We start from the raw sequence: 24,899 nt of genomic DNA on the forward strand, positions 1-24,899 counted from the left end.
TTTTTTTTCTTAAAAAAAGTATGTTAAAACTTTACTTTTTTATTTTTTAAAACCTCTAAAGAAAATCTTGCAGTTTTACAGAAACATTTCTTTTTCAGGTTATGCTTTTTTTTTAAATGCCTGTTATAAATTCAGCTTGTGTAGAGTGTTTTTTTCATAGATTTTTAATATGTATTATCTGCAGAGACATTGTAACAGTTCCATTTTGTGGATGAACACAAAACTTGTACAGATTTCTCATATTTGGTCTTTAGGTAAATAGTTCCCAAAAGCTGCCTAAATAAACCACTCCAAACTGTTCAGTCCATCAAGAAAATACATTTTTTTCCTTTTGTAGTGGAAAAGGAAATATAAATAATGCATCATTATTACAGAAAGTGACAAAAATGAGATTGAAATTAAGCCAACTATCTAGCTTTCACTCACCTTACTGCATGAAGAAATAAGACGTAATGTGAATTGAAGACTGAACAGCAGCCTTACGTTTAAATTTAATTTTGAAATGTAAAGTGGAATCTATTACCACAATTAAAAGTGAGAAATTTCCAATACATTTTAAAATGTTCAACTGCAGAACACACACTTAAAAATTTGTTTTTATTATAATAATATGGTAGCCACTGTTAGAAAACCACAACAGCTACTCTTAATGGAGACCCCAAAAGGTCAGTGTATATGACATCAAAAGTGTTACGAAGAAACTGGTCAGATTAATTTCTACGGATGGGTGCTTAAGCTTAAAAATATCGAATATACCTCTGACAAGATAATTTTACTTTCTTTTTAAAAGGACTCGTGATAAAGAATTTTATCTTTTCTAAATGAAGAACAGTCTGTTATCTTAAACATACACAATATTAAGCGAGACTCTTGTTTTACTTTAGACTGGAAAAATATGCCAGGGACAGTCAAAGTCAACACAAAGTAACAAACAGCAAAAGGTAGCAGAAAGAGAAACAGATAAGTGCAGCTCTGGTCAAATTCATAGCAGTTCTTTAACGTCAGTTAACGGCTCATTTACATTGTAATTTCTAATCAGTTACATGCAAGCCCGAAGAAGCATTTGATCACTACACATGGTAATAAAATTTGATTAAATTTATCAGGCAACTGCTAAAATATGAAAATTTGCAGATGTAATAAAGTAGCTTTATCTGAACTTTAACAGGACAGACAAAAGTAAATCATTCCATTGGTTAAAAAAACCCTACATTCAGTTTTTTACCAAACAAAATTTCACATGAAAAGTATTGTGTGATTCCAAAGTTTCCGGAGTAGAAATGGAGTGATTTGAAATGTCAAAGACCCCATTATTTTGCAAAGAAATGAAAATACACCTCAAAAATTTCTAATTCCACATGTGAACAACAAAATACTGCATATCTACCAACAACTGCATCGGGTAGGTCATTATGAAAGGCTAGCTGCCAAGATGTAGGAAATGGCTCCTTGCCTCTGTTCCCTTTAAGGAATATACAATCGTTTGAAACCAGTTCACACTAAGCGCTTATCATGCTGCCGTTACACTGAGATACTCAGTCCTTAAAATAATCTGATAAAGATTTTTTAAAGCTGCAGCCCTCCCCAACACTGTATTTCTCAGTGTACACAGTTCAGTAGGGGGCAGGGAGGAGCGGGGGTCACAGCCTCTGGAACAAGATGTTTTGCAGTTTGACTTTAAATTACCAAGTTTTAAGGCCACCTGTGTTGTTTGTTTTTTTGTTTTTGTTTTTGTTTTTTTCAGTGCTGAAAGTTGAAGTCTGATCACAGGGCCCCTTTCCCCACTGCGTGAGAACATGTTCCAACATTTTAGGTGTTATATTTAAGTGTCTCCTTTTGGCACCATGGAGTTTATTTAAAAAAAAAAAGGAAAAAAGAAAAAAGAAAACTCCTCTAAGTTTCTAGTTCTGGCTGCCTTTATCGCTCACTGCCACAGACGGGGTGTCCACGTTAACTGCTATGACTATGCTCTCTCCATCTTCTGTTTTGATACGTTTGAGTTCCTGCTGTTCCGACTGGTCTCCGTTCTGGCGCTTTGTTGGAAGAGATGCCGATGCGGACGCATGGGTTGCTAACATATGCAAAGGACTTGCAGCAGCTGCAAAAAGATAATAGAAATTTCAGCACCCTAATCCTTGTCAAAACAGATGATACTGAAATCAAATTTGCATTTTCATCAAAATGATGAGTTCTTTTCTTTGTACTATGGTGGGTATCAGCAATCCCAGTTGAGATTCAGGTCCTGTCATTTAACCTTTGTACAAATCTGAAAGACATTGCTCTAAATCACTCAGCAACCATACAGGTACAGACAAAGGTGGGAGAAAGGGAAAGTATCTCAGTTTTGTTAATGTGGAGCTAAAGACAGACAAATATTAAATGATTTAAAGCCAATCTACGCAGTAATTTGTGACAGAACTGGGAAGGGAAATCAAGATCCCCTTTGAGGAGGTCTGGCCATGTCTACGGATCATTGCAGAATGTTTGGCTGGGAAGGAGAGCAGCACCACGCCACACTCACCTCCAGCCACAAGTTATTAAACAAAACCTGTGCAACTCACACCACCAGGAGATGCAGACAACTCAAGCATCAATTCTTTTTTGACAGATAGGCACTTACCCAAAGTGTTAGACCACTGCCTTTTTCCTTACAAGAAAGGTTGGGAAATGACCTGATTAGATTCAAGAGTACAACTGAACTACACTGACAGAGATGTACATAGCTCAAACGTGCTACGCCAGATCTTAATCTTTGTAATCTTTGTCGTTACATGGACAAAACAGTGCACCAGTCACCACTAACAGGCAAGTGCAGTCCCCTCGATCTTCTGAGACATCCAAGGGTTCTTTCCCTCTGCTTGACAGGAGTCTGTTTCTCACTATCAACTCTGACTTTATTAAACCAACTATTCAAATGTCAGTTTCATTTAAATTTCAAATACAAAATACTAACATATTAATTTGTTCATTGCATTTCAAGAAACTTTATCTAAACATTATCAATCTACCTGCTTTTCACACACAAGTTCCCTTTCCTGAGCACCACAGCTTTGCAGGAGCTGAAATGTGAGATGTACAAAAAGAAGTTGTTATATTTGTTCTTAGTAAACTATCCTAGAGAATACCTGGAATATCACGAGGGCAAGTAAGCAAACGGTTTTGTATTTAGTATGCATTTGTAGAACAAATACTTCAGAAATAGTTTCACGTGACTCTCAGCTCAATTCTGAACAAAAAAGGTGCATATCAGGTCTGGCAGTAACTGCTTTTGCTTTACTTACACTAAAATGAAGTGGAAGGAGGCAGAACACTGACCTATAAATATTGAACTTTAGTAGGAGAACCAACATCAGAGATGGAAAAAGAGTAAAAAGGAAACAAAACAAATAATTTACTCCATTATCAAGATTTTAGAGCAGAAATACATGTAGAAATAGTTTTAGGCTATCTTATATCAATTTCCATAAGCATACTCTATAACAAAAAAGCTACTGCAGCATCAGATAACATCTCAAAGTGAAACTGCTGAAACAATCTCTATGCACCTGCAGAGCAAACAAAACTGAATACATCTGTTTAAGTTATGATAAATCCTGAACAATTAAAATTGTGATAGAAATACTGCTACCCAGTTAGACCACTGAATCTGAGAGGGGAAAGAGGGTATGCAGACAGAATAAGAATCTCAAAATCTTGGAGAATTCTCCTTCACTTTAGTGCCTTGCTCTTGTACAGGTTCAATAGCAACAGAAGAAAAAGATAACTGCTCAAAAAGCCAGTCTGTCCTGCCTTCTTGCTGGTTGGTTCTTGACAAATCATCTGGGGAGCAGTTACCATTTTAATGGCATTGTCTTACAGGAACTTCTTTTAAAACTTGTTTATATCCTGGGTTTAATGATGAGAGGTTGGTCACCACTAAACACATCACTGTAATGACTACAAGAGAATAAATAGCTCTTCAAGTAATCATCATTGAAGAGAAATGCTGGTTCTTACCAAGAGGGAGAGAACAAACTCATACAAGACCGTAATCAAAATTTTCTGTACAACTTAGTTTTCAGTACAACTACAAAATACACGAGAACATTTCAAAAATTCAGCAGCGACCACTTTTGCAAAGCAACAGAACATCTTGGCACAATACATACCAGCGTTGCCCTGTCCTTGGATCGCAGTGGTGATAGGTACTATGTGCGTTCCGTTCTGTGTTACAGTTTTTATTGGTAGCTGGTGTTGACCTAGAGGTGCCTGTTGCACTATGGTAACTGTCTGTAAGGGGGTGGTCTGAGATGTCTGAATGATACGACTAGCAGCTCCTATTGTAGCATGACTAATAGCAGGTATAGGCTCCACTTTAACTGAAAAACAGATGATAAAACATTGGTAAAGACAAGAACACATTAAAAATTCATTTACTTTTACTACAGGAAAGTAGTTTTACTTCACTACTCAGTGCAGATGCATACTGTTTAATTACTAGCTCCAAGATGCATGAGGAATTACGATGCATTTCAAGTACTACACTTCAAACTGGAAGTAAATTTCAAATAATAATCCTTCCATATAAAGACCTCCCACAGCAACTAACCCCCCAGGTTCTCACCTTTTACTTCCTTGTGGTCTCCATTCTCTTGAGGTTCTACCTTGGGCTGGGTTACCATCGCAGCTTGCGTGACTACTGCCTGTCCAGCTACAGTGTAAGTGTTTGCTGGTGCTAATCCAGTCACGTTTGTGACAGACACAGCTGGTATCTGGTGAACAACATGAACTGTCTGAACTACAGGCTGCTGGGATGTTGATGTTGTCACAGGAGTTGCAACAGTGTAGGTGACGGGTTTAATAGTTTGTGGTAGCTGCCGTTGTACAGTAATTAAAACTGGTTGGCTAGATAGAGGTGATCCTATCAAGAAAGAGACAAAAATTAGGCTGCTAATTTTAATTATTTAATTTAAGTCAGTCATTCTTTTAACTTAATGTTAAAGCCTCATAAGATTAACAACCTTCTTCATTAATGCCTGAGTGATCCAAAAGATAAAAATGGATAATGAAGATCATGCCACATGGCATTCAGTGCTGGATTAGCTCGGTACAAGCTGTAACCATTTCGGCAAAAGCCCCCTTGCCATGCCCCTGCAAATGCAACTGTACTGCCAAAGCTATGCTTAATATTCATTCGGTAAAACTGCCTTCCGTAGATGGGAATTAAAGTGTGCTTCATGTACTGTGTGAAGGACCTCTGCGGTGGCAGAACTCCCAGCTTCCTAGGCTGGGGATGCACGGTCTCTGCTAAGGACTGGTTGCCTTTGTCACAGAATGGTCACTGCTACTCTTCCAGGTGCATCACCAACAAAATGGATGGCAAAAGTATATCATCTAAACAAATAAATATGTATTCCATCACACCTTGCCCTTGCTTTTTTGTTTGTTGTTTTTTTTTGTTCATGTTTAAAAAAAAGGAAAATTCTTATCATGCATATTTGTTCTCTCTCTTTAGCCTTGCAACTCTTTCACTCCCCAGCATTGAAAGGTTGAAATGACCACAGATGTATGTCAGATATTTGCTTATTTCTGTAACCCCCCAGTTAATGTATTTATTTTTCTAAACCAGAAAGAATATGTTGTATCCAAAGGAAGTGACAAGTATTGCAAGACAGTACAGTCCTATACAGGACAGAAGCACAATCCCTGCTTAATAATAAAGCCATTAAGGGTTCTGATACACACAGATAATGCAGCCTCTATGTCTGCAAAAAGCTGTTTACCTGCTATGTTTACATGCTTTACAGTGATTGCTCTAAATGTGAAGGGCTTAAATATTTTTACTGATTTTTGGTGTACTTGTGAAATCTTGGTAGTGCGTGCATATAAATATATATACACATACACACACACACTTGTATTATATATTAGCCCTCTCCCATCTCCAACCCCCAAACGCTTATTTCAGGATTCCTCACCTGGGGCACTCTGTGCAAATCGTGCTTCTTGTATTACCGCTAGTTTTGGCTGGATAGCACTAGGCTCAGGTTCCATTGGGACTGGAGATCCTTCCCGGGACAGACTCTCGGGGGTCTGGACTCCACTGGAGTGTGCAGACAACACTCCAGAGTGATTAGGAGAGGCTGGGGCACTTCTGCATTTAAAAATGAAAGCAGCAGCTGATGTGTTTTAACTTCTGAACTGTGACAGACAGTGACCTTCCTCTACAGAGACTGTAACACACACTGCCCACAGGAGGGCACCTCTGCCTTCTGGCAAGTACAGTTACAACCCAAAGCAGTTTTGATGATCTTTTAAAAAGCTTTTGTTAAACAAGAACAGGATTTAAAAAGCAAACTTCAGGTATAGTTAATGGAACAGAAGTGGCTGGATGCCTTCTTAATGTGACTCTCTACACAATCTGTGAAACATGAACATTTCTTCTGGTGGAGAAAGATGGTGAGCAAATCTGTCTAAAGGGCAAGCCAAAAAAAATACACCAGTAGAAAGGCCATAACTTCACAAAGGGAGTAAGTAAAACCCTTGTATTTTCCCATCAAATTCTGCTTGAACATAGATGCATACTTGTAATTTCTAAGTTCAACACAACGGTAACTGTTTTTTGATAATTTTCTTTGCTGATTTAAAGTGCAGTTTAAATGGCAGTTAGAAATTAAAATTATAATTCTGTTAAAAAAAAAAAGAAAAACAACAACACAACCCAAAGGTACAGCAAGACTTGCTTACATTAACAATCTGACAGTTAGTTATGTAAATTGAGTCAGTTCTTTAATACTGAAAATAATCAATAAAAACAAACCTAGTGTTTTGGCAGCCTCCTCGTAAATCATACAGAATTCAAATAATGAGTCTGGATGAAATTAAATTACTGAACTTGTGACTGTATCCAAAACTATCAAGTCTGTATCAGCCTGAAGATTAAACAACAGCCATAGTCTTTTTGTTCATCTGTTTTTCCTTACCTAGAAGAGAGTGGTCCCAGAGGGGTTCTAAAGCAAGGTACTCCCCTAGGCCGCCTTTTCCTAAAAGCCTGCTCTATTAATTTGCTTTCAGAGGCAGGGTCTATCCTCCAGAATGAGCCTTTGCCTGGTTCTTCCTGGGAACGTGGTACTTTGATGAAATAACGATTCAGAGAGAGATTGTGACGTATTGAATTCTATGGAACATAAAAAAATATGTAGAATTCATATAACTTTTTCAAGTCAGAATGTGGCCTACTGCAGCAGTTTGTACTACAGGAGACTCGGGGTTCAGCTCTTTCATTCCTTAATTCAACAGGAGTCAGAGCACTGCCAAGGTAGTGCCATAAACCTGGAAGGTACTCTTGCATTTTTCAAATCTTTGCCAACAGTTAAAAACCAGTATGTTAACGTGAAACACGGTGATTGCAACACTGTTAGAACACTACAAATACTTGAGCATAATGCAGTGTAAAAAAATCAAGAATTAGCAGTCCTCATATACCACCCTTCCCCAGGTGTCAAGGAAAATATCAGGTTGTACTACAAGGGCCAGCAAAACACAGAATATGCTGATTCTGATCTTACACAATTCCCCTCTGTTACTGTTCCATAATACAGAAAGAGAAGATTAAATTACACAAGATCCAAATACAGCTAGATTGTTGGGAGTTCACCCACAGTCTCTGTCTCAACAGAGGAGCCAAGGATTTAGTTTGTCTAGAAAAACAACAAATGGCAGTGGGTTCTAAAACAGCTCTTCAGTGAGATCTCTGCCACTCCGCTCTAGTTTGCGCATTGCTTTATCCTCACTTTCCTGTAACACACAACCCTGATCAAAAAGATGCAGAAAACTGCTAACGCTCTGAAGTATCTATCTATGCTCGGCTTTGTGCACGTGCTTTTTAAATTTAAATACATAAACCTAAAATCTTTCAAAACATTATCACCGAAGCAGAAGAAAGTAAGTGTAAGAATACATACTGACATACTTGTGGGAGAACAGGGGAAAATGGAGAAAAGGCTTTACATTAACAAAAGCTCCTCAAAATCCTTCTTAGACGTATGTATTCATGACCCTGAAGGCAAATTTCAAAAACTTAAAGAAATGATAACCATGTATGGTTTCTTAAATGCAAACTGATGAAACCAGAAATGGTTTTTGTTGCCAAAAATTGAAACACAACTAGAAAGATGCCAAGAACATGCCTATAAACTGTATTTATTTCTCCGTATGCTAGAATAAAAGAGTAGATCCAAAAGTACCTGCTAAAATACATTCACAAAGAGTCCTCTAGTCAAAATGAGAGTTTTATATACTAAAAGATATTAATACCTCAACAGTACTTACTAAGGTATAGGATTTGGACATTATACACATGTATATACTCTCTGGTTTGAATAATATGCATATATGGCCTCAAATATTATTTAAGACATCAATCAGATAAAATCACCTTAACTATAATTTAATACTTGAAGGATAAGAACTAGCAAAGCCGCTGATACATGAGGTACACCTGTTGCTGTTATAGCAGTAACTACTAGTGACTGATCAGCATCTAATTTTCAGCTTTTTGCTTTATTTATTGATTTAGAAACAGGTGCTAATTATTTATTCCAGAACATATGTCTGCTGTGTCTATTATCCTGGCTTTGTTAATCATTCTACATCTAAATGCATACACTGTTCTAAGACAGAATTCTTTAACTGCGTTGCAATGTATGCGTGGTTACATGATGCTTACATAAGGAAGCATTATACACACAGATACTCAACATATTTCAGAATAGGAAGCAAAAAGCAGACCAACATTTCATAAACAGAATCCTACTGCTAAAACAGATCTGTTAGTACGACTGCAGCCAGAATTCTGCATTATGTGAGAAAGGGAAAAAAATCTTCTAGGTGCTTCCTAGCCAGAACAAGAGTTAAGTCCTTCACTAGCCAAACCATTAGAAAAAGTTTGTAGAAGTGACATTCCCCATTAACCTTGGAATTCTCATTAAGAATGAGTCAACTTTCACATAGACTCTATGACAAATAAGTATGTGATTAATATTTAAAATCTATTCCTCCATGAGAGGTCATATACTCTTTAGTCTTCTATTGTAGAGCAAGCAGCGTATTAATGCTTCCTCGCTTTACCCCTCCCCCAGTCTCTCCAAATTTTATTTCCCTGAAATAACTCCAGAGCATGCCTCTGTTGCAGATCATGACTGTACTAAGAGCAGCACTGTGAAACTGATACTTGGTGATCGACAGGGCAGTCTGAACGTTACACGGGCAAACTGGCCAATCCTGCTAATTGTGCTCTTCTGTCCTTCACTGAAACTAAAAACAGCAGCAAAGGCATTGAACCTTTACACGATCTGGAAAGACTATGCCAGACTGATTCATACTCGGTTAGTCATCCTGGAAAATGCTGGGGCTGGTCTCTTTAAAAAGGAAAAGAAAGCAGAAATTAATTCTACAGAATTGAAGGGTTTGGGCTAACGCAGTACAGAATCAGTCAAGTTCACAAGTGGGCTACTGTGGAAATAAAAGGCACATAGTGCTAGACAACAGGTAACACATGCTTGCTCCTTCACTGTGTTGCATGGTCAAGATCCCCCTCTGCAAATAAACTTGTACTTGTAATATTTAATATCTTAATTTTATCCTGAGATAACAATACATATGCTTATGCAATTAAGTTACAAAGCATAACCACATTCCTGGATAGCATACATATACTTAAATCCACTATGCTAACTGTCTTGCTCCCAGAAGTCTGTATGTATTGCTCCCGCAGGTTTGGAGAATACTGTAACAGGAATAAAGTGATATTTCAAGTAACAAATAAGGTGTATTCCCTACTTTGTTGGACATGTTACAATCAGAAAAGAGAGACAATTTCACTCATTTAACAAATCCTATTTATGAAGGGCTGCTAGGCTCACCAATTGACTTATGACCAAGATGTTTCTTGAAGCAACAATAAAAAACATTCTAGAAATCAAGTTTACCTGCCAGCCCTTGTCTGCTGTCCTGTAGTATGGATAATTTTTAGTTATGTGCGTATAAATTCCATTTAGTGTAAGCTGCTTATCAGGTGCCATTGTAATTGCTTGTACTATTAACTGTGCATAGGAGTAAGGTGGTTTAGAGTCGTCCTACAGAAGAAAAAGAAAAGTCTGGGTCAATAAAATTTAACAATACACGCATCCTTTTATAAATTAAAAGGTACAAAACACAATTAACTTGATTTAAGGTAATTCTGGACAACCGAAATTTTCAAGCAGAAAAGCTACAATTGTGCTCTTCTGTTTAGTAGATTTTAAGATAAGACTAAAATGTGGAGAAACAAACATTAAAGAATTTTCAAACGCCTGTAAATAGATATGTAACTGCATACACATACAGCCCCTCTCCAAAGGTGAGGGGGAAGGGAGGTGTCAAAATAAATGTCACGTCTAATCACAAAATCCTAAAAGTTAAAAGTTGGGAAAAAAAAGAAGTTGCATTGTGACGTAGTGCATATACTCCAGTAACAAAATTAGTATTTCAAAAGTATTGCATTCAGTTAAGACTTAATTTACAGTTTTGATTTCAAACAATGCTTACCTTTGGGCTATCTCCACCCGATGCTTCCTTGTCATTTTCTGACTGTGAATTGTCAGCCATTAAATGTAGGTCAGATGGTATTACACGACTCATTTTGTACCCTGAAGAGCCTGCACCACGAGGGCTAGATGGGCAGGAATTTGCAGCACTGTAGAGCATAAAAAGAAGATCCTACTATTTTGTTATACAGTATATCACCACATTATATTTAATCAAAAAGCTCTTATTGCAGAAAAGGCCACTACCAGCACTTCCAGAGCAGAGTTAAAGGCCTGTCAGTATTTCCAATATAAACCCCCATTTTCCAAGCCTTTCTAACTCATCCATGAGAATTAAAATCACTGCGGGAAGAAACCTGTCAAATGAAGCTCAGGCTTTGCTCCTCAAAGGAAAAAGGATTAACTGATTTATTAGGTTGCACTTTATTCATGTAAGATTTGCCAACAGAAAAGTCCATTTTAAAATGAGCGGTTGCTTATGTATTAAGCCCCTCATTTGAAACAAGAAACACATCGTGCCTGAAATTTCTACCATATGTTTGTATTTAGTCTGCTCAAAAAAGATCCTCTCCTGTGCACTATTTTTGCACAGTTGAGAAAATATAACAAGCAGTGAGGCAAAAAATGATTCTCATTGAAATCTAAAACATTATTTTAATTGTTTGCAGGTGTGTTCATATACATACACAAACATAGATGTGTATAAAAATTCTAAACTCTATAAATAGGCTACTTCAGCACTGACTTAATCTGATTTCACTCAGTATTAGGTCAACAGAGCAAATACACTGTTACAAAGTAAAACTACCAATTGAAGGAAAGAAGTCCATCCGGATACCTCACATTTTGCCATCCGTCACAGAAAAACAAAGCTAAAAGTGTGTTGATTCCACTGAACATGCTCCTCAAGGTTGTTCCCCTGTCTCACAGGAACTACAGCTGCACACAAAAATAGTTTTCCTTCTACAACTCCCATTTCGCCAACAAGAGGCACTCAGTGGGCAATGTCTGTGCCCTTCCCTGAAAAAACACTGTCAGCTCTCTACAAGGGCACATACTTGGCAGAGATTTATATTGCAACTGATTTCAGCAGAGTCCGCAGCAATTCTAAAACGTAACTAAGAGTTAGAATGGCAAAGGCTGCTGTGCCCCCAGAACCAGCCTATCCTCAATGACAATTTTTAACCTAACTTGAATCTATGGTTTCAAACAACGAAAAAATAAAGCTAGAAAACAGCATTTGGATTTACACAATAACACTAATAAATTGACATCTGCCAAGTTTTGTTTATGTCTGACCTCTAAGGTTTCTTGCTATCTCCCTCTATACGTACAGAAACATGGCAGGCACTACAGACTGGGCAATATATTTAAAAAAAAAATATTATTGGACTTGAGTTTCACACCATAGGAAATCCAGCACTAATAATTTGCCCCCAGTGATATGCTATACAAAGGAGACTGATGTGTTTTTGTTTTTTTTTTTGATGTGTTTTATGGAAGAATCCTTGATTAGAGCCAAAACAGGCAACTATTTTTTTATTTTATTGTTTAAATATAGGTCACTGCTGTTCTGTGTTTTTACATATCAACTGACAACATCCTTCTCCTGAGCTCCCTTTAGCATATATTGACAAAGCGACACATATGGTATAATCAAAGCAAGTTTACAGGTCTTCTATAAAACAGGATGATTTGAAGAGAAACTGTCATGCTTTGCTCTCAAAATAGACTCAAAACTGTCATCTTTTTTTTTGTTTGTAATAAACTGTACTCAACAGGTGCATGAAAGCCCCAAAGAGAATTACAAAATTCATAGTGAGGCAAAGACTGTGGTGATATACGTGATATTATCTGAAATATTTATGAGCTGCTCTGTCATTTCTTGGGCAAAATATGTTTTCCTTGAATTTTAATAAGAACGCAAACCTGTTATACAGTCAAGTCTAGATCCCTTTTCTCTCTGCTTCCACTATTTATATAGATCACATTAAACACTACAACATCTCAATGTTGCATTGAGATCACAAGCACAAAATAAGTCAATTTTGTCGCAAGCATGAGAGAAGTCAATTATCCTTACACTTATATTTCATTAATAGGATCTACATTTTTAAAGATCAGTCATTAACAGCCCTTCACTCACATGAAGACACAGGAAGTTAAAGAACCTTCAAAGACATGTGTGGTTTTGAAAAATAACTGTAAGTGAAATTTTTGCTCCTAAACCTTCTGTGAATTTTCAAAGTTCTATTTAAACTAATTTTACTAATTTGTGAGCACAGCTAGCTTATGTTTAATTGAATTTCATCCCAAATAAATCAAACAATGGCTACAATTATCAAATTAAGGAGGACAAGCAAGTAAAAACCCCAAGTTAACCTCCCTTGCAGAAGACCTCCCTACAGTGAACTCTTATGTTACACTTCATTTTAAGTAAATCCTCTGTTTACGTCCAGTAATGACCAATCAAAACTAAATCAGCTTTTGGAGCAAGAAATCAGTCTGTTTTCCACACTCTAATGATAACCAAAAAATATTTTTTCTGTTGGTAAACTTTAAGGGGGACAGTGAATATCAGGATGTTTAAAATGGTATAATTGGGACTTATCTCAAGTCTTCCCATAAGCATTCAAGAGCAAAAAGCAATCTAAATCATCTGGAATGCAAATAAAACATATGTTCCTTTGTTGCAAGAATCCTGAGCAAACTGGTACACACTGATCAAATGACATTTGGATACTAACGTCTGCTCATACAACTATTTTCACAGGTAGCAGAGTGGTAGTTTTCTCCAAGGCAGGGTACGCTGAGCTTAACTTTCACTGCAAAAGCAAAATACGTAAAATGAAATAGAAAACTGCTTCAATTTTGTAAACACATATTGCCCTATATTCAATCTACGGGGTTTAAATACCTGATGGTTCCTGTGGGAGAAGGGAGAGGGCTGATCAGGTGAGCCATGTTGTCTGGAATGTTTATCGTTAAGGGAGAGATCTGGGGTTGCACAGGCTTCACTGGGGACTCCGGGGCCTCCTGTTTTTCTCTCTTTTCATTGGACAGAGCTGTGAATGTTATCTTTATATTTGTGCTGGGAAACCTGAAAGTACAGCTGAAAAATGAAAAACAAGTATGTAAGCCAGTTGTTTACAGAAAGTACGTTTTTTTTTCTTTTTTTTTTTGTTTTGTTTTGTTTCGCATAACTTGCACATATCATCGTATTTAAAAGTTATGCTATTTACATAATTAGTTGTATCCACCTTCATCTTACTGGCCATAGAGATCAACATGACCAGAAAAAGATCCCCACGTAAATAACTTTAAAATTTACAAGGAAATATAAGCAAATGCAATTATCTGTAACGAGGGCAGTTTGTTTGTAATTGCTAAACTTTCTGAGGTTCATCCTGATCTTGCAGCTATCCCTAAAAGTAGTACTATTTTGAAGACAAAAGGCTATTATTTTGTGGTGTCAAAGAATGGCTGCTGCAAACCAACAAGTATGTCCATGACAATCAAAACCAATCAGGAGCAAATCTGAGGCCTAACCAGCTTCATAGACTGTTTTCACAAAAGCTCCGTTTTCTTTTCTCTTAAACATGTTAAACTCCTAGCAGTCCTAATTCTGACCATTTTCAGGGTATACAGCTGCTGCAGTGCCACATTCAACTATCCGTTATGTAAAGGTGAATTTAAGAATGAAATTCAATAAACTTTCAAATTTCATATATTACCAAGTATTGCACCCCCAAATTTAAAGACTGATTATAATCATAATATGATTGAAATTACCTATGTGGTTTTTTTTGGTTTGTTTTCACAGGTGGAAAATAAAATGCAATTAATGCACCTTTGAACATTTTCCTTTTTTCATCCCTCTGTGTAAGCATTTAGCTGTTAACCCAATTAAAGGGAACAGGCTATTTATAACTTCTGAGTAAATAAACAGGTTGAGCAAACAAGAAACTTAATTTTCTCTCAACAAAAGCATTTACAGAAACGCAGTTCAAATAACTTTACTATCTTCTTTCTTAATTAAGCTGCTAGCCTACACAGCACTAAATCCCACGACTGTATTTACCCACCTCTTCCACACAAGGAAGAGGACTTTCCAGTCATACATTACCTAGAAACAAACCTTAGGAAATGTTTTTAAAGTGATTTTATGTAGACCTGGTTTTATAAAGGAGGGAAGCTATGATACTGGAACAGGCCTAAGAAATGTAGCTATGAAAGCAAGATACAGACTGCAAACAAAAGCCATCATTTCTCTGAAAAAATACACAACATGAAAATGATGCAAGAATTGGAAGGCATATCAAGCTGAAGAGTAGTCTTAAAAACATTAATTCTCACATGTTTGGGTTTCTGTGTCTTAAAGGATGTTTAGAAAACAAAGAAAACATTTGATTTTTACTACATGTACTTTTTTACTTGTATTACACACGTGTTGCAATGATTCTTTTTTCCTACAATTCACACCCAAGCATGAGGAAAAAGAAAAAGGCGCAACAACGACCTTCCTCTTCCCTCTTGTGTCTCAGTATGGCCTACGTCCAAATTTAACAGGTGACCTATTTCTGAAACATGCTCAACGTACTAAATTAGGAACAGAATCCACACCAAAAAGCATAGATGCATTTCACTGGGAAAGTCATGGACCAATTTGTGTGTTTTTTTATTTTTTATTTAGTATCTTCAGGATCAGCTCACTAACGTGCTTTTTCCAGTAGAAGTATTTTCTGCCTGTATTGTTTCAGCAATCATTGAAAGAGGTCTCAGCTGTTTGGCTACTAAAAATGTTTTCCAAACATTTCAGTTCATCAGCAATAATGACACCACCACTCCCTAAGTTTATGCCAGAAGAGGGTAGCCAAAGGGGACCTTTTTGCTAAAAACCTAATCAGGAAGATTAAATGAAAATCGCTGTGGGAAACTCAACAGCAATATTTCTTTGACAGAGACAGGCTCAAACTTCAGAATCACCTGTTTGACATATTTTACAAGGCTAGTCCATACCTGCAGAGTTACTACAGACCAAGCTTATTTCAACCTAAAAGAAACGCAGGAGCAACTGGATGTGACTTCAGATTCTCATTCGCTGGCTCAGGGCCTTGGGGCCAGCAGCAAATAAAGACCAGCCGGTGTCCCCTAGTGCCGGGCACAGTGGGGAGGAGGTGTGTCTTAGAGCTTCAACACCTACCAGAAATACACACACACAAGGCTCCCGATGTTCTGCATCGGTATGCACACAAACAGCTCCCTTCTCAAACTACCGCTCTGCCTTCAGGTATTATCTGCCCCGTGGGCATCTTTTGCAAAAAAGAAAGGGAGGATTGTTGTAGATGAGACTAAAGCAGAGATTCCAAAGCAAAGCTGACAAACGTTAGTCCAAAACGTCAGCTGGCTTTGGGAAAAAAAACAAAACCAAACGAGGAGCTTGACTAACTGCAGGTACAGTACAGGTTATAAAACGTATAGGTTACAAAAGTGCCACGAATCCAGTTTTAATACCAAACCCAAAGCTGTCACTGCTGTAGTTCATGTTTCACATGCTGAGTCAAAGGACAGCGTTGCTGAGGCGCTGCTTACACATCACTCTCTGGCTTAAACATGTGAGCACCTGAATCGTGTTATCAAATACCATATCTGTCAATTGATTCATGTTTGCAAACAGGTTTTTAATAGAAGCATATTTTTAATAACTGGAATATGGCCAAAAAGCAAAACAAGAAGTGTCTACTAAGAGATTTTCTGCGTAACTTAAATTAATGCATACATACTGCATTTACTTCCAAAATCAGAACCAAGTTGGTTTGGGCATATTCTTGAATTAAACCATGGCCTAAACAAACCCCACAGCACACCCAGAGGCAGAGACTTGCTCAAACATTTAGTCTATAGCAAGCTGAAGTCAACTTTACTCACTCTTTAAAGTGTTTACAATAGTTTTCTGATGTGCTAGCACACGATGGTTGGTATAGAATAACCTCATCTATACAATCCACTTTAAAAGAATAAAACTGAAAAAATAAAGGCATAGTACTGCAAATGGTCGCTCTATAGCTCACTTACTCAGCTAACCCCCATTCCTCCTTTAGAGGCTGATGCCATTCAGGGTAGGAAATCAACAGAGCCATGACTGGACCAACAGAAAAAAAAGTTTACAAAACATCTGTGTTTAAAGGGTTACTAAAGAGTTACATGATGAAACACTTGTGTGGTAGGTATCCAAGCGAAGAAAACAAACAGACTATTTAGCTGACCTGCCACTGTTGCACTGTATGTATTTCAAACAACTACTCACTGTACCCACATTTGAGTAATTTTATTTGTTTACTACGAAAAGGTCTTGGGTCATACTTCCTACAGAGCATCAAAAAGGAGGACAGATATTTACAATCTAGGAAACTGCAGCAAAGGTGTCACACTTAAAATGCACCTGAGGATCCTAATTTTCTTTTAAAAAGTTAATTCTGGGTTAACTATGGGAAAAGGTGAGAGGGAGGACAGATGAGCAGCACCTAGACATTTCCAACAATTCCTTGGAAAACCATTCCTACCTGTACAGCTCCCAGCAACACGGAGACCTGCTGATCTGGGCACTACCTCTGCTGAGAACGCTTAGCAACTCCGTAGGGTGCCGGGTGGCTTAAGTTCTAGTTCTGTCATATCCGTATTTCTAATATTTCCTCACTTTCCCTCAGCAGTTCTGTCTGTACTGCAGGGAGAAGCTAATTATACACCTGTAGGTCTGCCTGTATGAAATTACTGTCTGACTGAAAATGAGGAAATGTTCTGTCTCCATCTGGTGAGCTGAAACACAGAAGCAGGAATTCAGTTTTCTCCCCCTCCATAAGCCCTGCAATGAAACTCAGTGCCTTGGTATCCTTTGAATCAGTCTGTTCTCATTGCCTCTTAAAAAACAGGGCAGAAATTGGACAGAAGCCGCTCTCTTGTGCTCCTGTTATCAGCACTTCCAGATTCTCCATTCAAATAGATTATGGGGGTTCAACACTAATAGCTCCGTATGTCATGGTACTCCCAACATTCCTGTTCAATTCCTTTATATCCATAATGCCACTGAACTCCAATAACTTCAAGGATTCCCTAAGTTTTAAACAGACTGAGAAGAATAACAAGATGTGAGGTTTTCAAACCCTTGCTTACCAAGAGCCAAGGAAAGCCTCAAACTTTCATATTTAAAAGGTTAGAAAAAAAGAACCCAGCCAGCATCTGAGAGATTTGTTTGTTTATTGCCAATTTCTGACTTCAAATGCTTTAAATACAAGCACAGGCAGCAGAGTAGCTCACCTCCAGGAGGAACTGAGGTAATTAACACCACCACCTGAACCACCAGACTTCCTCCAGCTTAGGCCTCCTTTGACAATACAGCAGGCTAAGATGATGCTGTTCATTCCTCCCTCTCCTCCCCAGCAGCCTAGAAACCATCACACCTCGAGACAGGGCCTCCCTTCCAGGGAAGGGAGATTCACAACTAACCCGTTCTCTAATGGCTAATTCTCACTTAAGAACCATGTCCTAGCTGCTCTCTCCCCATCGCTCCAATAAAACCAATCTACACAACCAATTACTTAATTTATACTCCTAGTAGAAGATGTGCACACTTTGAAGCTTAAGTTGCCAGTAAGATACTATGATGCACAGTTACAAGTGCATATTTGACTCCATTGCGTTTTAAAAGTCAAGCAAAAACTTTTCTACATCATTCACAAAGGACAAATGAGAAACTGAGTTTGGGAGGGACTTTTGAAGGTCTCTAACCCAACCTCCTGCTGACAGCAGGGCTATTTTCCAAACTACATCAGGTTTTTCTGGGCCGTGGCTTATCAAATTTTGAAGTGTTCAACAGATGGAGTTGGGCAATCCATTCCTGTAATTAGCCTCCCTAATGGTGAACGGTTTTTCCCGTTTGTCAGGGTATAATTCTTTAGTTGCTTTAGTTGCAACTTGTTACAGCCATCCATCCTCAGCCTCTGATCCTCTCAGCGCTGCCTTGCACCATCTTTTCCATAATTGCACCTCAGGCAGGGACAGACTGCAATGAGATCCACCTCTGGGCTTCCCCAGGCAAAAGGAATCCAGATCCTCTCCTCGTATGCAGTGTGCTGGTTCCCAGAGCACCTCAGCAGCCCTCCACCACCCCCTCTGGTCTGTCTTTTTGCTGTCGTTGCATTTTTGAGGGCCCCAAAGCAGACACAGTTACTGCCCAGCACAAGGCCAGCCTCCATCATCACAAGGGTGCAGCGCTGAAACATGTGTGCCTGCCCCTCCGTTGGGACCTCCTCCACGGTTCCTCCTCGGCAGAGCTGCTCCCAGGCAGGCATTTCCCAGCCAAACCCAGCCCAGACGCAGAATTTGGCGTTAGCCTTTGCTGAGCCTCACAAAGTGCCTGACGGCTTCCCCCCAGCCTGCTGCTGTCCTTCTGAACACCAGCCCTGCTCCGGTGCTGCCTGCAAGCTGCTCAGGGTGCTCTCTGCCCCGCATCCCAGGTCACTGAGCCCAGTCCTGCAAGGTCAGAAAGCTCCACAAGGGTCCTGCTTCATCTGTGCTGTCCTAAGCGACGTCTGCAAATGAAATCTAAGAACAGCAAATCAAAACCGGGCGGCATTCAAACATCCATGGGAACACAGTATTTGGAAATTACATGTGGCGCCTCCTGCTAATGGACAAATGTCAGCGTGCAAGAACACAGTCCCCAATTCCATCTTTTCTCCATTGCTGCTCCATTTATTATTTCCATCACAACAGATTATTAGGAAATTAATTATGAATTGAACTAGAACTAACAGTTATTTTTAACAGATTTTTAAATAAGCAAAGCTTAAAAGATATCTTTATAAATACAGCCATAAATACAGCGGAGAAAAAAAAAGATACAGCAAGTTGAAGTACAATTACATACAAATTCAGTCTCTGTAAAACCTGCGCATTGTGCCTTTGCATCCTAAGAAAAGGTGCGTCTCTGCAGAAAGAGCTGAACTTGGCTCCTCTCGCAGCTCAAAGTGACACATGTGAAACACTCACAAATCAGTAAGAAGGGCTGCGACTCCATCTCTTGGAGAAACCCGAAAGCAGTAACCCCTGTCAGCTCAGAGAAAAAGTAATTCCATTGCCAAGGAGAAAGTGTTTTCTACATTCTCCAGAAGAGACAATTACTTTTCCTAGCTTTCTCATCTTCTGAATATTATACCAAAAGCTTTCCAATGGTTCAACACCAAGAACAGGCATACTAAATTATTCACTTCCAGAATTTATTTTTAAGACTTTGGTCTATGATTAATTGAACTCTAAGTCAGTACTGCCGCACTTTCCAGAACAGAATCGTCCTCTTTAGACCTACACAGAAGCAACAGAAACAAAACTTAATAAGACAAATTGAACTGAACTGCTTTAAAACTGAGTCAAAATTCTAAGATAAAGTACCCAACAGTTAAAAATCTGCGTTTCCAAACTAACAGAGAAAGTAGAATTATAAATCCATCAAAGAGTCACAGTGAAAGCTCCCTGAAAACAAATAAAACTAAGAAGTTGTTATTACTAATAAAATAGAGGTTATTAAAAAAAACTTGCACAATTTTTATAGTAAGGATTTCCTTGAGTTTTTAAACACAAGTAATGGTTCAGAGATTTCTTTTATCAAGTATTTTCTAGGAGTTCACAGAAAGGTATTCCTGTAAAATTTTCCTATAATAAGAAAAATGCTGGGAGCATGGTTAACTTTGTAACAGATACACTGAAGCACAGTGATCCAGTGTGTTGTAACACCAATTAGGTCACAATTAGTTTCTTATTGTCCTGAACAGAGAGAACCTTTTCATTGGTCAACTTTTATACAGACACTTGTTCACCTACACCAGGTGCTCCTACCACAAAGGTTAGCTCTAACCTTTTATAAAAGCTCTAACCTCATTTATAAACCTAACTGTTCATAACAGAATAAAAGCAATATCCCTTTTTCCCCATTGACTATTAGGGAATAAAAAAAAAAAAAAAATTACTTATAGAATTTAAATTCGAGGGACACAAGGCCCGACTCCTCTACCAGCTTTTAGAGAGGAAGTTTCTGAGGCTTTTCTGCTTGCAGTCGACCCCACCCTGTGCAGCAAGGTGAAAAACTTCCCCAGCAGGAACCAGCATCACTTCCTACAGGTACACGTGTACGCACACAGACACACGCACCTTGTCCTGGTATAGATTCCTCCTCCCAGCTTGCTTGATTTAAAGGCGCCTCCATGATTTAAGCTAAGTCTCGATTTGGTTAATTTACCACAAAGTTGCATTCAATTCCATGTGGCCAGTACCGGTCAGGACACCGCTAGAGGTTAGCCGAAAAGCAACCGCTGTTTAAAAAGTGGCAACTCTCTCCTCCGGGGCGTGAGTCATGCCCTCGTGTGTGCTTCCCTTAATTCTCTGTATCCTTTGCAATTGATTTCTGTTGACTAAAGATCGATGCTGGAAAAGCATGTCCTCCACAAACAGCAGATGTGAGGGCTCTGGAGCAATCTCAGCATCCAATATCATGAAGAACAACAACAAAAACCCTCAGAGTTTTAAACCAGGAATTAAGACTTTTTATTTTGTGCACTATTTTTCACGAGCGTTGGTGTGTTTTTTCAGGTGTGCCACCAGCGCCCACAGAATGCCATAAACCACCAAGGAAAACTGCCCGAAAGAAAAAACACCCTGATCTTTCTATCCACTTGAATGTCATAAAATTCAAAGCAAAGACCTATGCATCATCAGAAGTGATAAAATATTGCTTTAGCCCCATTTTAATTCAAGTTGGCCTACATTATAGTTTTATCAAATTCTAAGCAAAGGCTGGAAACATGACCTAGCTGTAATTAATGGCTCCTCAATAAGAAACCTCATTTACATACATCTTCCTTCAGGTTTCAGCAACTGTGTAAGAAGTTTGAAAAGTTATTGGTAGTCACTACAGGAATGGTGCTAACCCACTTTGAGAAGGCTCTAGAACAAGTCTGTCTGCGTCAAAAACGGATCCTATGACAACAGAATATTGATGACGATGACGGGAACATTCCCAAACCACTCACAGCGTAACAGAAACTGAGTAATGAGCACACATTCCTGTTTGAAATGCTGCTTCATACTCCTTTGCTGATTAGAAAGCTAACTTTGTGAGAAACGAGGCACTTTTAACCCTATGTTCACAATTGTTTCGTGAAGGGCATTTAAGAGTCAAGACTGAAAAAAACAACACATCCTGAAGTTGTTCAACCACAACAGATTTTGCTGCAAATGTAAAGGATTCTATAAACGCTGATCTCACCCTTCCCCTATACGTTTATGCTACAGACCAGGCAATAATGCAAGCAGCCTTACAAATTTTCCAAGGTTCTTGCTTTAGCAGTCAGGCCTTTCACTTTCTTTAAATACCAACCACACAAATACCGCTATTGATCAGTAGCAAAAACATTTAGGTTATCCTGCAGACATGGACGGGTGCTACGGTTAATTAAAAATATATATCTCAAAATCACCAATTCCCACTGCATTCTCCTCTCTTCTTACACAGTTAAACATATAAACCATCAAGAAGGAAAAAAAAAAAACACAAACCAAAACAAAACACAAACCCTAAAGAAATTCAATACAGTAGCCCTGCACAGGCTGCAGGAACTGAGAAAGAAATTGGCCTGCAGGCAAGAATGTAGGCAGCAGTTACTGTAGAAACCAAGCTCTTCGTTGCTTTTCTCTAAGCAAAAGAAAGACACAAAAGAGCTGGAAAACAGCGATCGATGGGAAGCAGCTTATAAAGCTGCTTGTCACATCTGCTGCAGGAAAACCAGACACTAATTCATTAAAACTGCTCATGTAATGCCTCTGGAATTTGAGGCTCCCCAGCCTGTGAATACAAAAGAAACTCCGCCTATGGAAACACTGCATTTTCGGGTATTTAGCATCTCTGTACACAAAAGCTGTGTGCAGAGTCAGGTTGTGTGGTCTCTACCCCTAAATTTCATTCTAAACTGTAAAAACAAATTAAAATCTGTCCAAAAGATCGTGCCTCTATCTTTGCCAAATTTCAAAGGGCTATTTTGAGTCCCAACAGAACATACATAACTCCATAACACAATAGCTTCCTGTTTAAAAAAAACGAAACAAAACACTTGCAACAGGAAAGTGAAAATCAATCATCATTCCTCCTTCCTTCCAGATAGCTGCATTTAACAATGGCTTCCTATTACCAAATGAGCAAGCGCAAACTTTCACCACAACAGTAAATACCATTCAAGAACTTTTCATAAGGCCCAAGATTTACAGTTGGAGCTAAGCTGGAGCAGACAACCCCAAACCACCAGATGCTTTATTACCAGCTTAGCTGCCTACAGAGGTGCCTGGCACCTCACCCTCAGTTGCGGGGTAGTTGTGGGGGTGCAGAAGTTCATTTGCAAACACCGAAGAGATAATAACAGTATTCAGTGCTCACTGAAAGCTGTGAGCAAACCAGACACAACTGCTTAAAGCCGAAGATAGGGCACTTGGCATTTTACTATTCCTTACTATTAAAACAGTAGGGGGAAGTACAGTGAACAAGTGCTGTCACGATGTGTTTGGACATAAGCATAATCATAAAAAACAAAACAAAACAACCCCCCCCCCCCCCCCCCGTGACTCAGACAGACATCAGTTACTTCAGTAACAAAAGACTTGGTTTATTACCTCATCAGAGACCTGCTCTCTCTTGCAGAATTCTGCCAAAACTCCCCGATCACTACGAAAAGAACAGCTACCCAAAGGGGCAAGGCAGCACAGAAAAGACTTCCTGAATCAAGGCACTGAAGTTTATTTTAGCTGGGCTTTTCAAGATAGAGCTCTGCTTCCAAGAGCAGCACAGTCCTTTATTTCACCTACAAATCCATGACTAACTCAGGGCATTGAGAAGTGACAAAAACTGCTTCCTACCAACTCCAGTTCTGAGTACACAGCAGTGTTTAATTTCCTCCCTCAATCTGCTTGCCTGGTCAAAGAACAACGTTTTTTCACAGCCCTCGCAAAAAGCTATGAGCATTAATTACATTCACAGCCATCCAAGAATGTTTGGTGTCTGAGAGCCATCCCATACGTGGCTCGCTTTAGTGACACTGATGGGCTCGTTGCCTCATTGGAAAGCAACATTTTAAATCATATTCTGAAAGCATTTTGTTTGTTTGTTTTCTTAACCAATTGCACACTGCAGAATGGTTGTTCAAACCATTTTTCGATTCTTCTACTTGCAAATTTCTAAAACTTTTTCGGTGAAGGTCCAGACCCTTTAGAGGCAGCTACATGGACTGCAGACAGGGACTTACTTTCCTTAATCACTCATGGGGGCACTCCAGAACCAACGAGGACTCCAAAGAGCCTGAAGATTGCAAAGCAGTGGAACTATTTAATCTACAACAAGCAGATTGTTTTTGGAAAATATTCCTCAAGAAGCACTCCTCCTGAGCTGTTCCTCTCAGCCCGTGCCAAATTCTCAGATCGTGGGATGTTGTAAGGGGCAGCAGGAAAGTGCAGAAGGATAAAATCTAGTAAGAACAACAGACATGATTTAACAAGTCAGATAGTCACGCAAGTGGAAATCTGTCCAGGAATAAAAAGAACGCACTGAACAAAAGTCTTTGTCAGAATGGATGTTAACCACTGTCACTGTTCTGATAAAGGAACAACAGCACAGAGAACGAAAGGGTACAGCAAACAAACATGAAGCATGGGATTAGCTTCTCCAAGTGTAAACCTGTAGCTGCGTTAGTCATCTGTCTTTACAGTGAACGAAAGGGAGCAGGCACTAAAGGGTGCAAAACCCCTAGAAGGGAAAAGCCTAAAAGGGTTTGGAGAAGTCAGGTACCAGGGCTGTCTATTAGTCACTGAATAGAAAGGGAGTCCAGGTGTAGACAGCCAGACATAAATACACTGCTAAGCAAAATGAAACCCTCCAAACAACATCTAGTGAAGTCATGAAAAATCAAGGCCACGACTTCTGAAAAGTGCAGACTAGGCTCTTATGAATAAATACCTGATCTCAGGGCAGGTGTCATGGGATACAGCGACGTAAGAGCTCAGCACTGCTACGTGGAGAAAGCTCTTCCCTGTCTCTTGCACCAGTTCTGTTCCCAGACACAGTTCCTCTGCTCACCAGGTACCTGCTGCCAGAAGCCACTGCTATCTCCAGTTAATTTACTAACCCAGCAGAAAACCACTCCAGCCAAAACGTAGAAGTTTGCTATGTTTTAGTAAATTTAAGTCAGCTCACAGTCTAATCTTTCTTCAAAAGTAAAGCAGAACTGTCATGACAGTTTAATT

General features: G+C 38.9%; 1 protein-coding gene across 1 annotated transcript in view; it reads right to left on the minus strand.

Moving 5' to 3' along the window:
- Positions 1–578: 578 nt before the first annotated feature.
- Positions 579–24,899, minus strand: part of FOXK2 (forkhead box K2) — a 47,369-nt gene continuing 23,048 nt past the window's right edge. Inside the window, exons 2-9 of the mRNA XM_027471475.3 lie at positions 13,483–13,677; positions 10,567–10,714; positions 9,969–10,115; positions 6,963–7,156; positions 5,958–6,133; positions 4,604–4,900; positions 4,149–4,358; positions 579–2,098 (exon numbers count right to left, since the gene is read on the minus strand). Of these exons, the coding sequence (XP_027327276.1) occupies positions 1,902–2,098; positions 4,149–4,358; positions 4,604–4,900; positions 5,958–6,133; positions 6,963–7,156; positions 9,969–10,115; positions 10,567–10,714; positions 13,483–13,677 (1,564 nt within the window). The 3' untranslated portion in view covers positions 579–1,901. The remainder of the gene's footprint in view (positions 2,099–4,148; positions 4,359–4,603; positions 4,901–5,957; positions 6,134–6,962; positions 7,157–9,968; positions 10,116–10,566; positions 10,715–13,482; positions 13,678–24,899) is intronic.

This window comes from Anas platyrhynchos, chromosome 19 (genome assembly GCF_047663525.1).
Source record: "Anas platyrhynchos isolate ZD024472 breed Pekin duck chromosome 19, IASCAAS_PekinDuck_T2T, whole genome shotgun sequence".
Classification (NCBI taxonomy): Eukaryota; Metazoa; Chordata; class Aves; order Anseriformes; family Anatidae; genus Anas; species Anas platyrhynchos.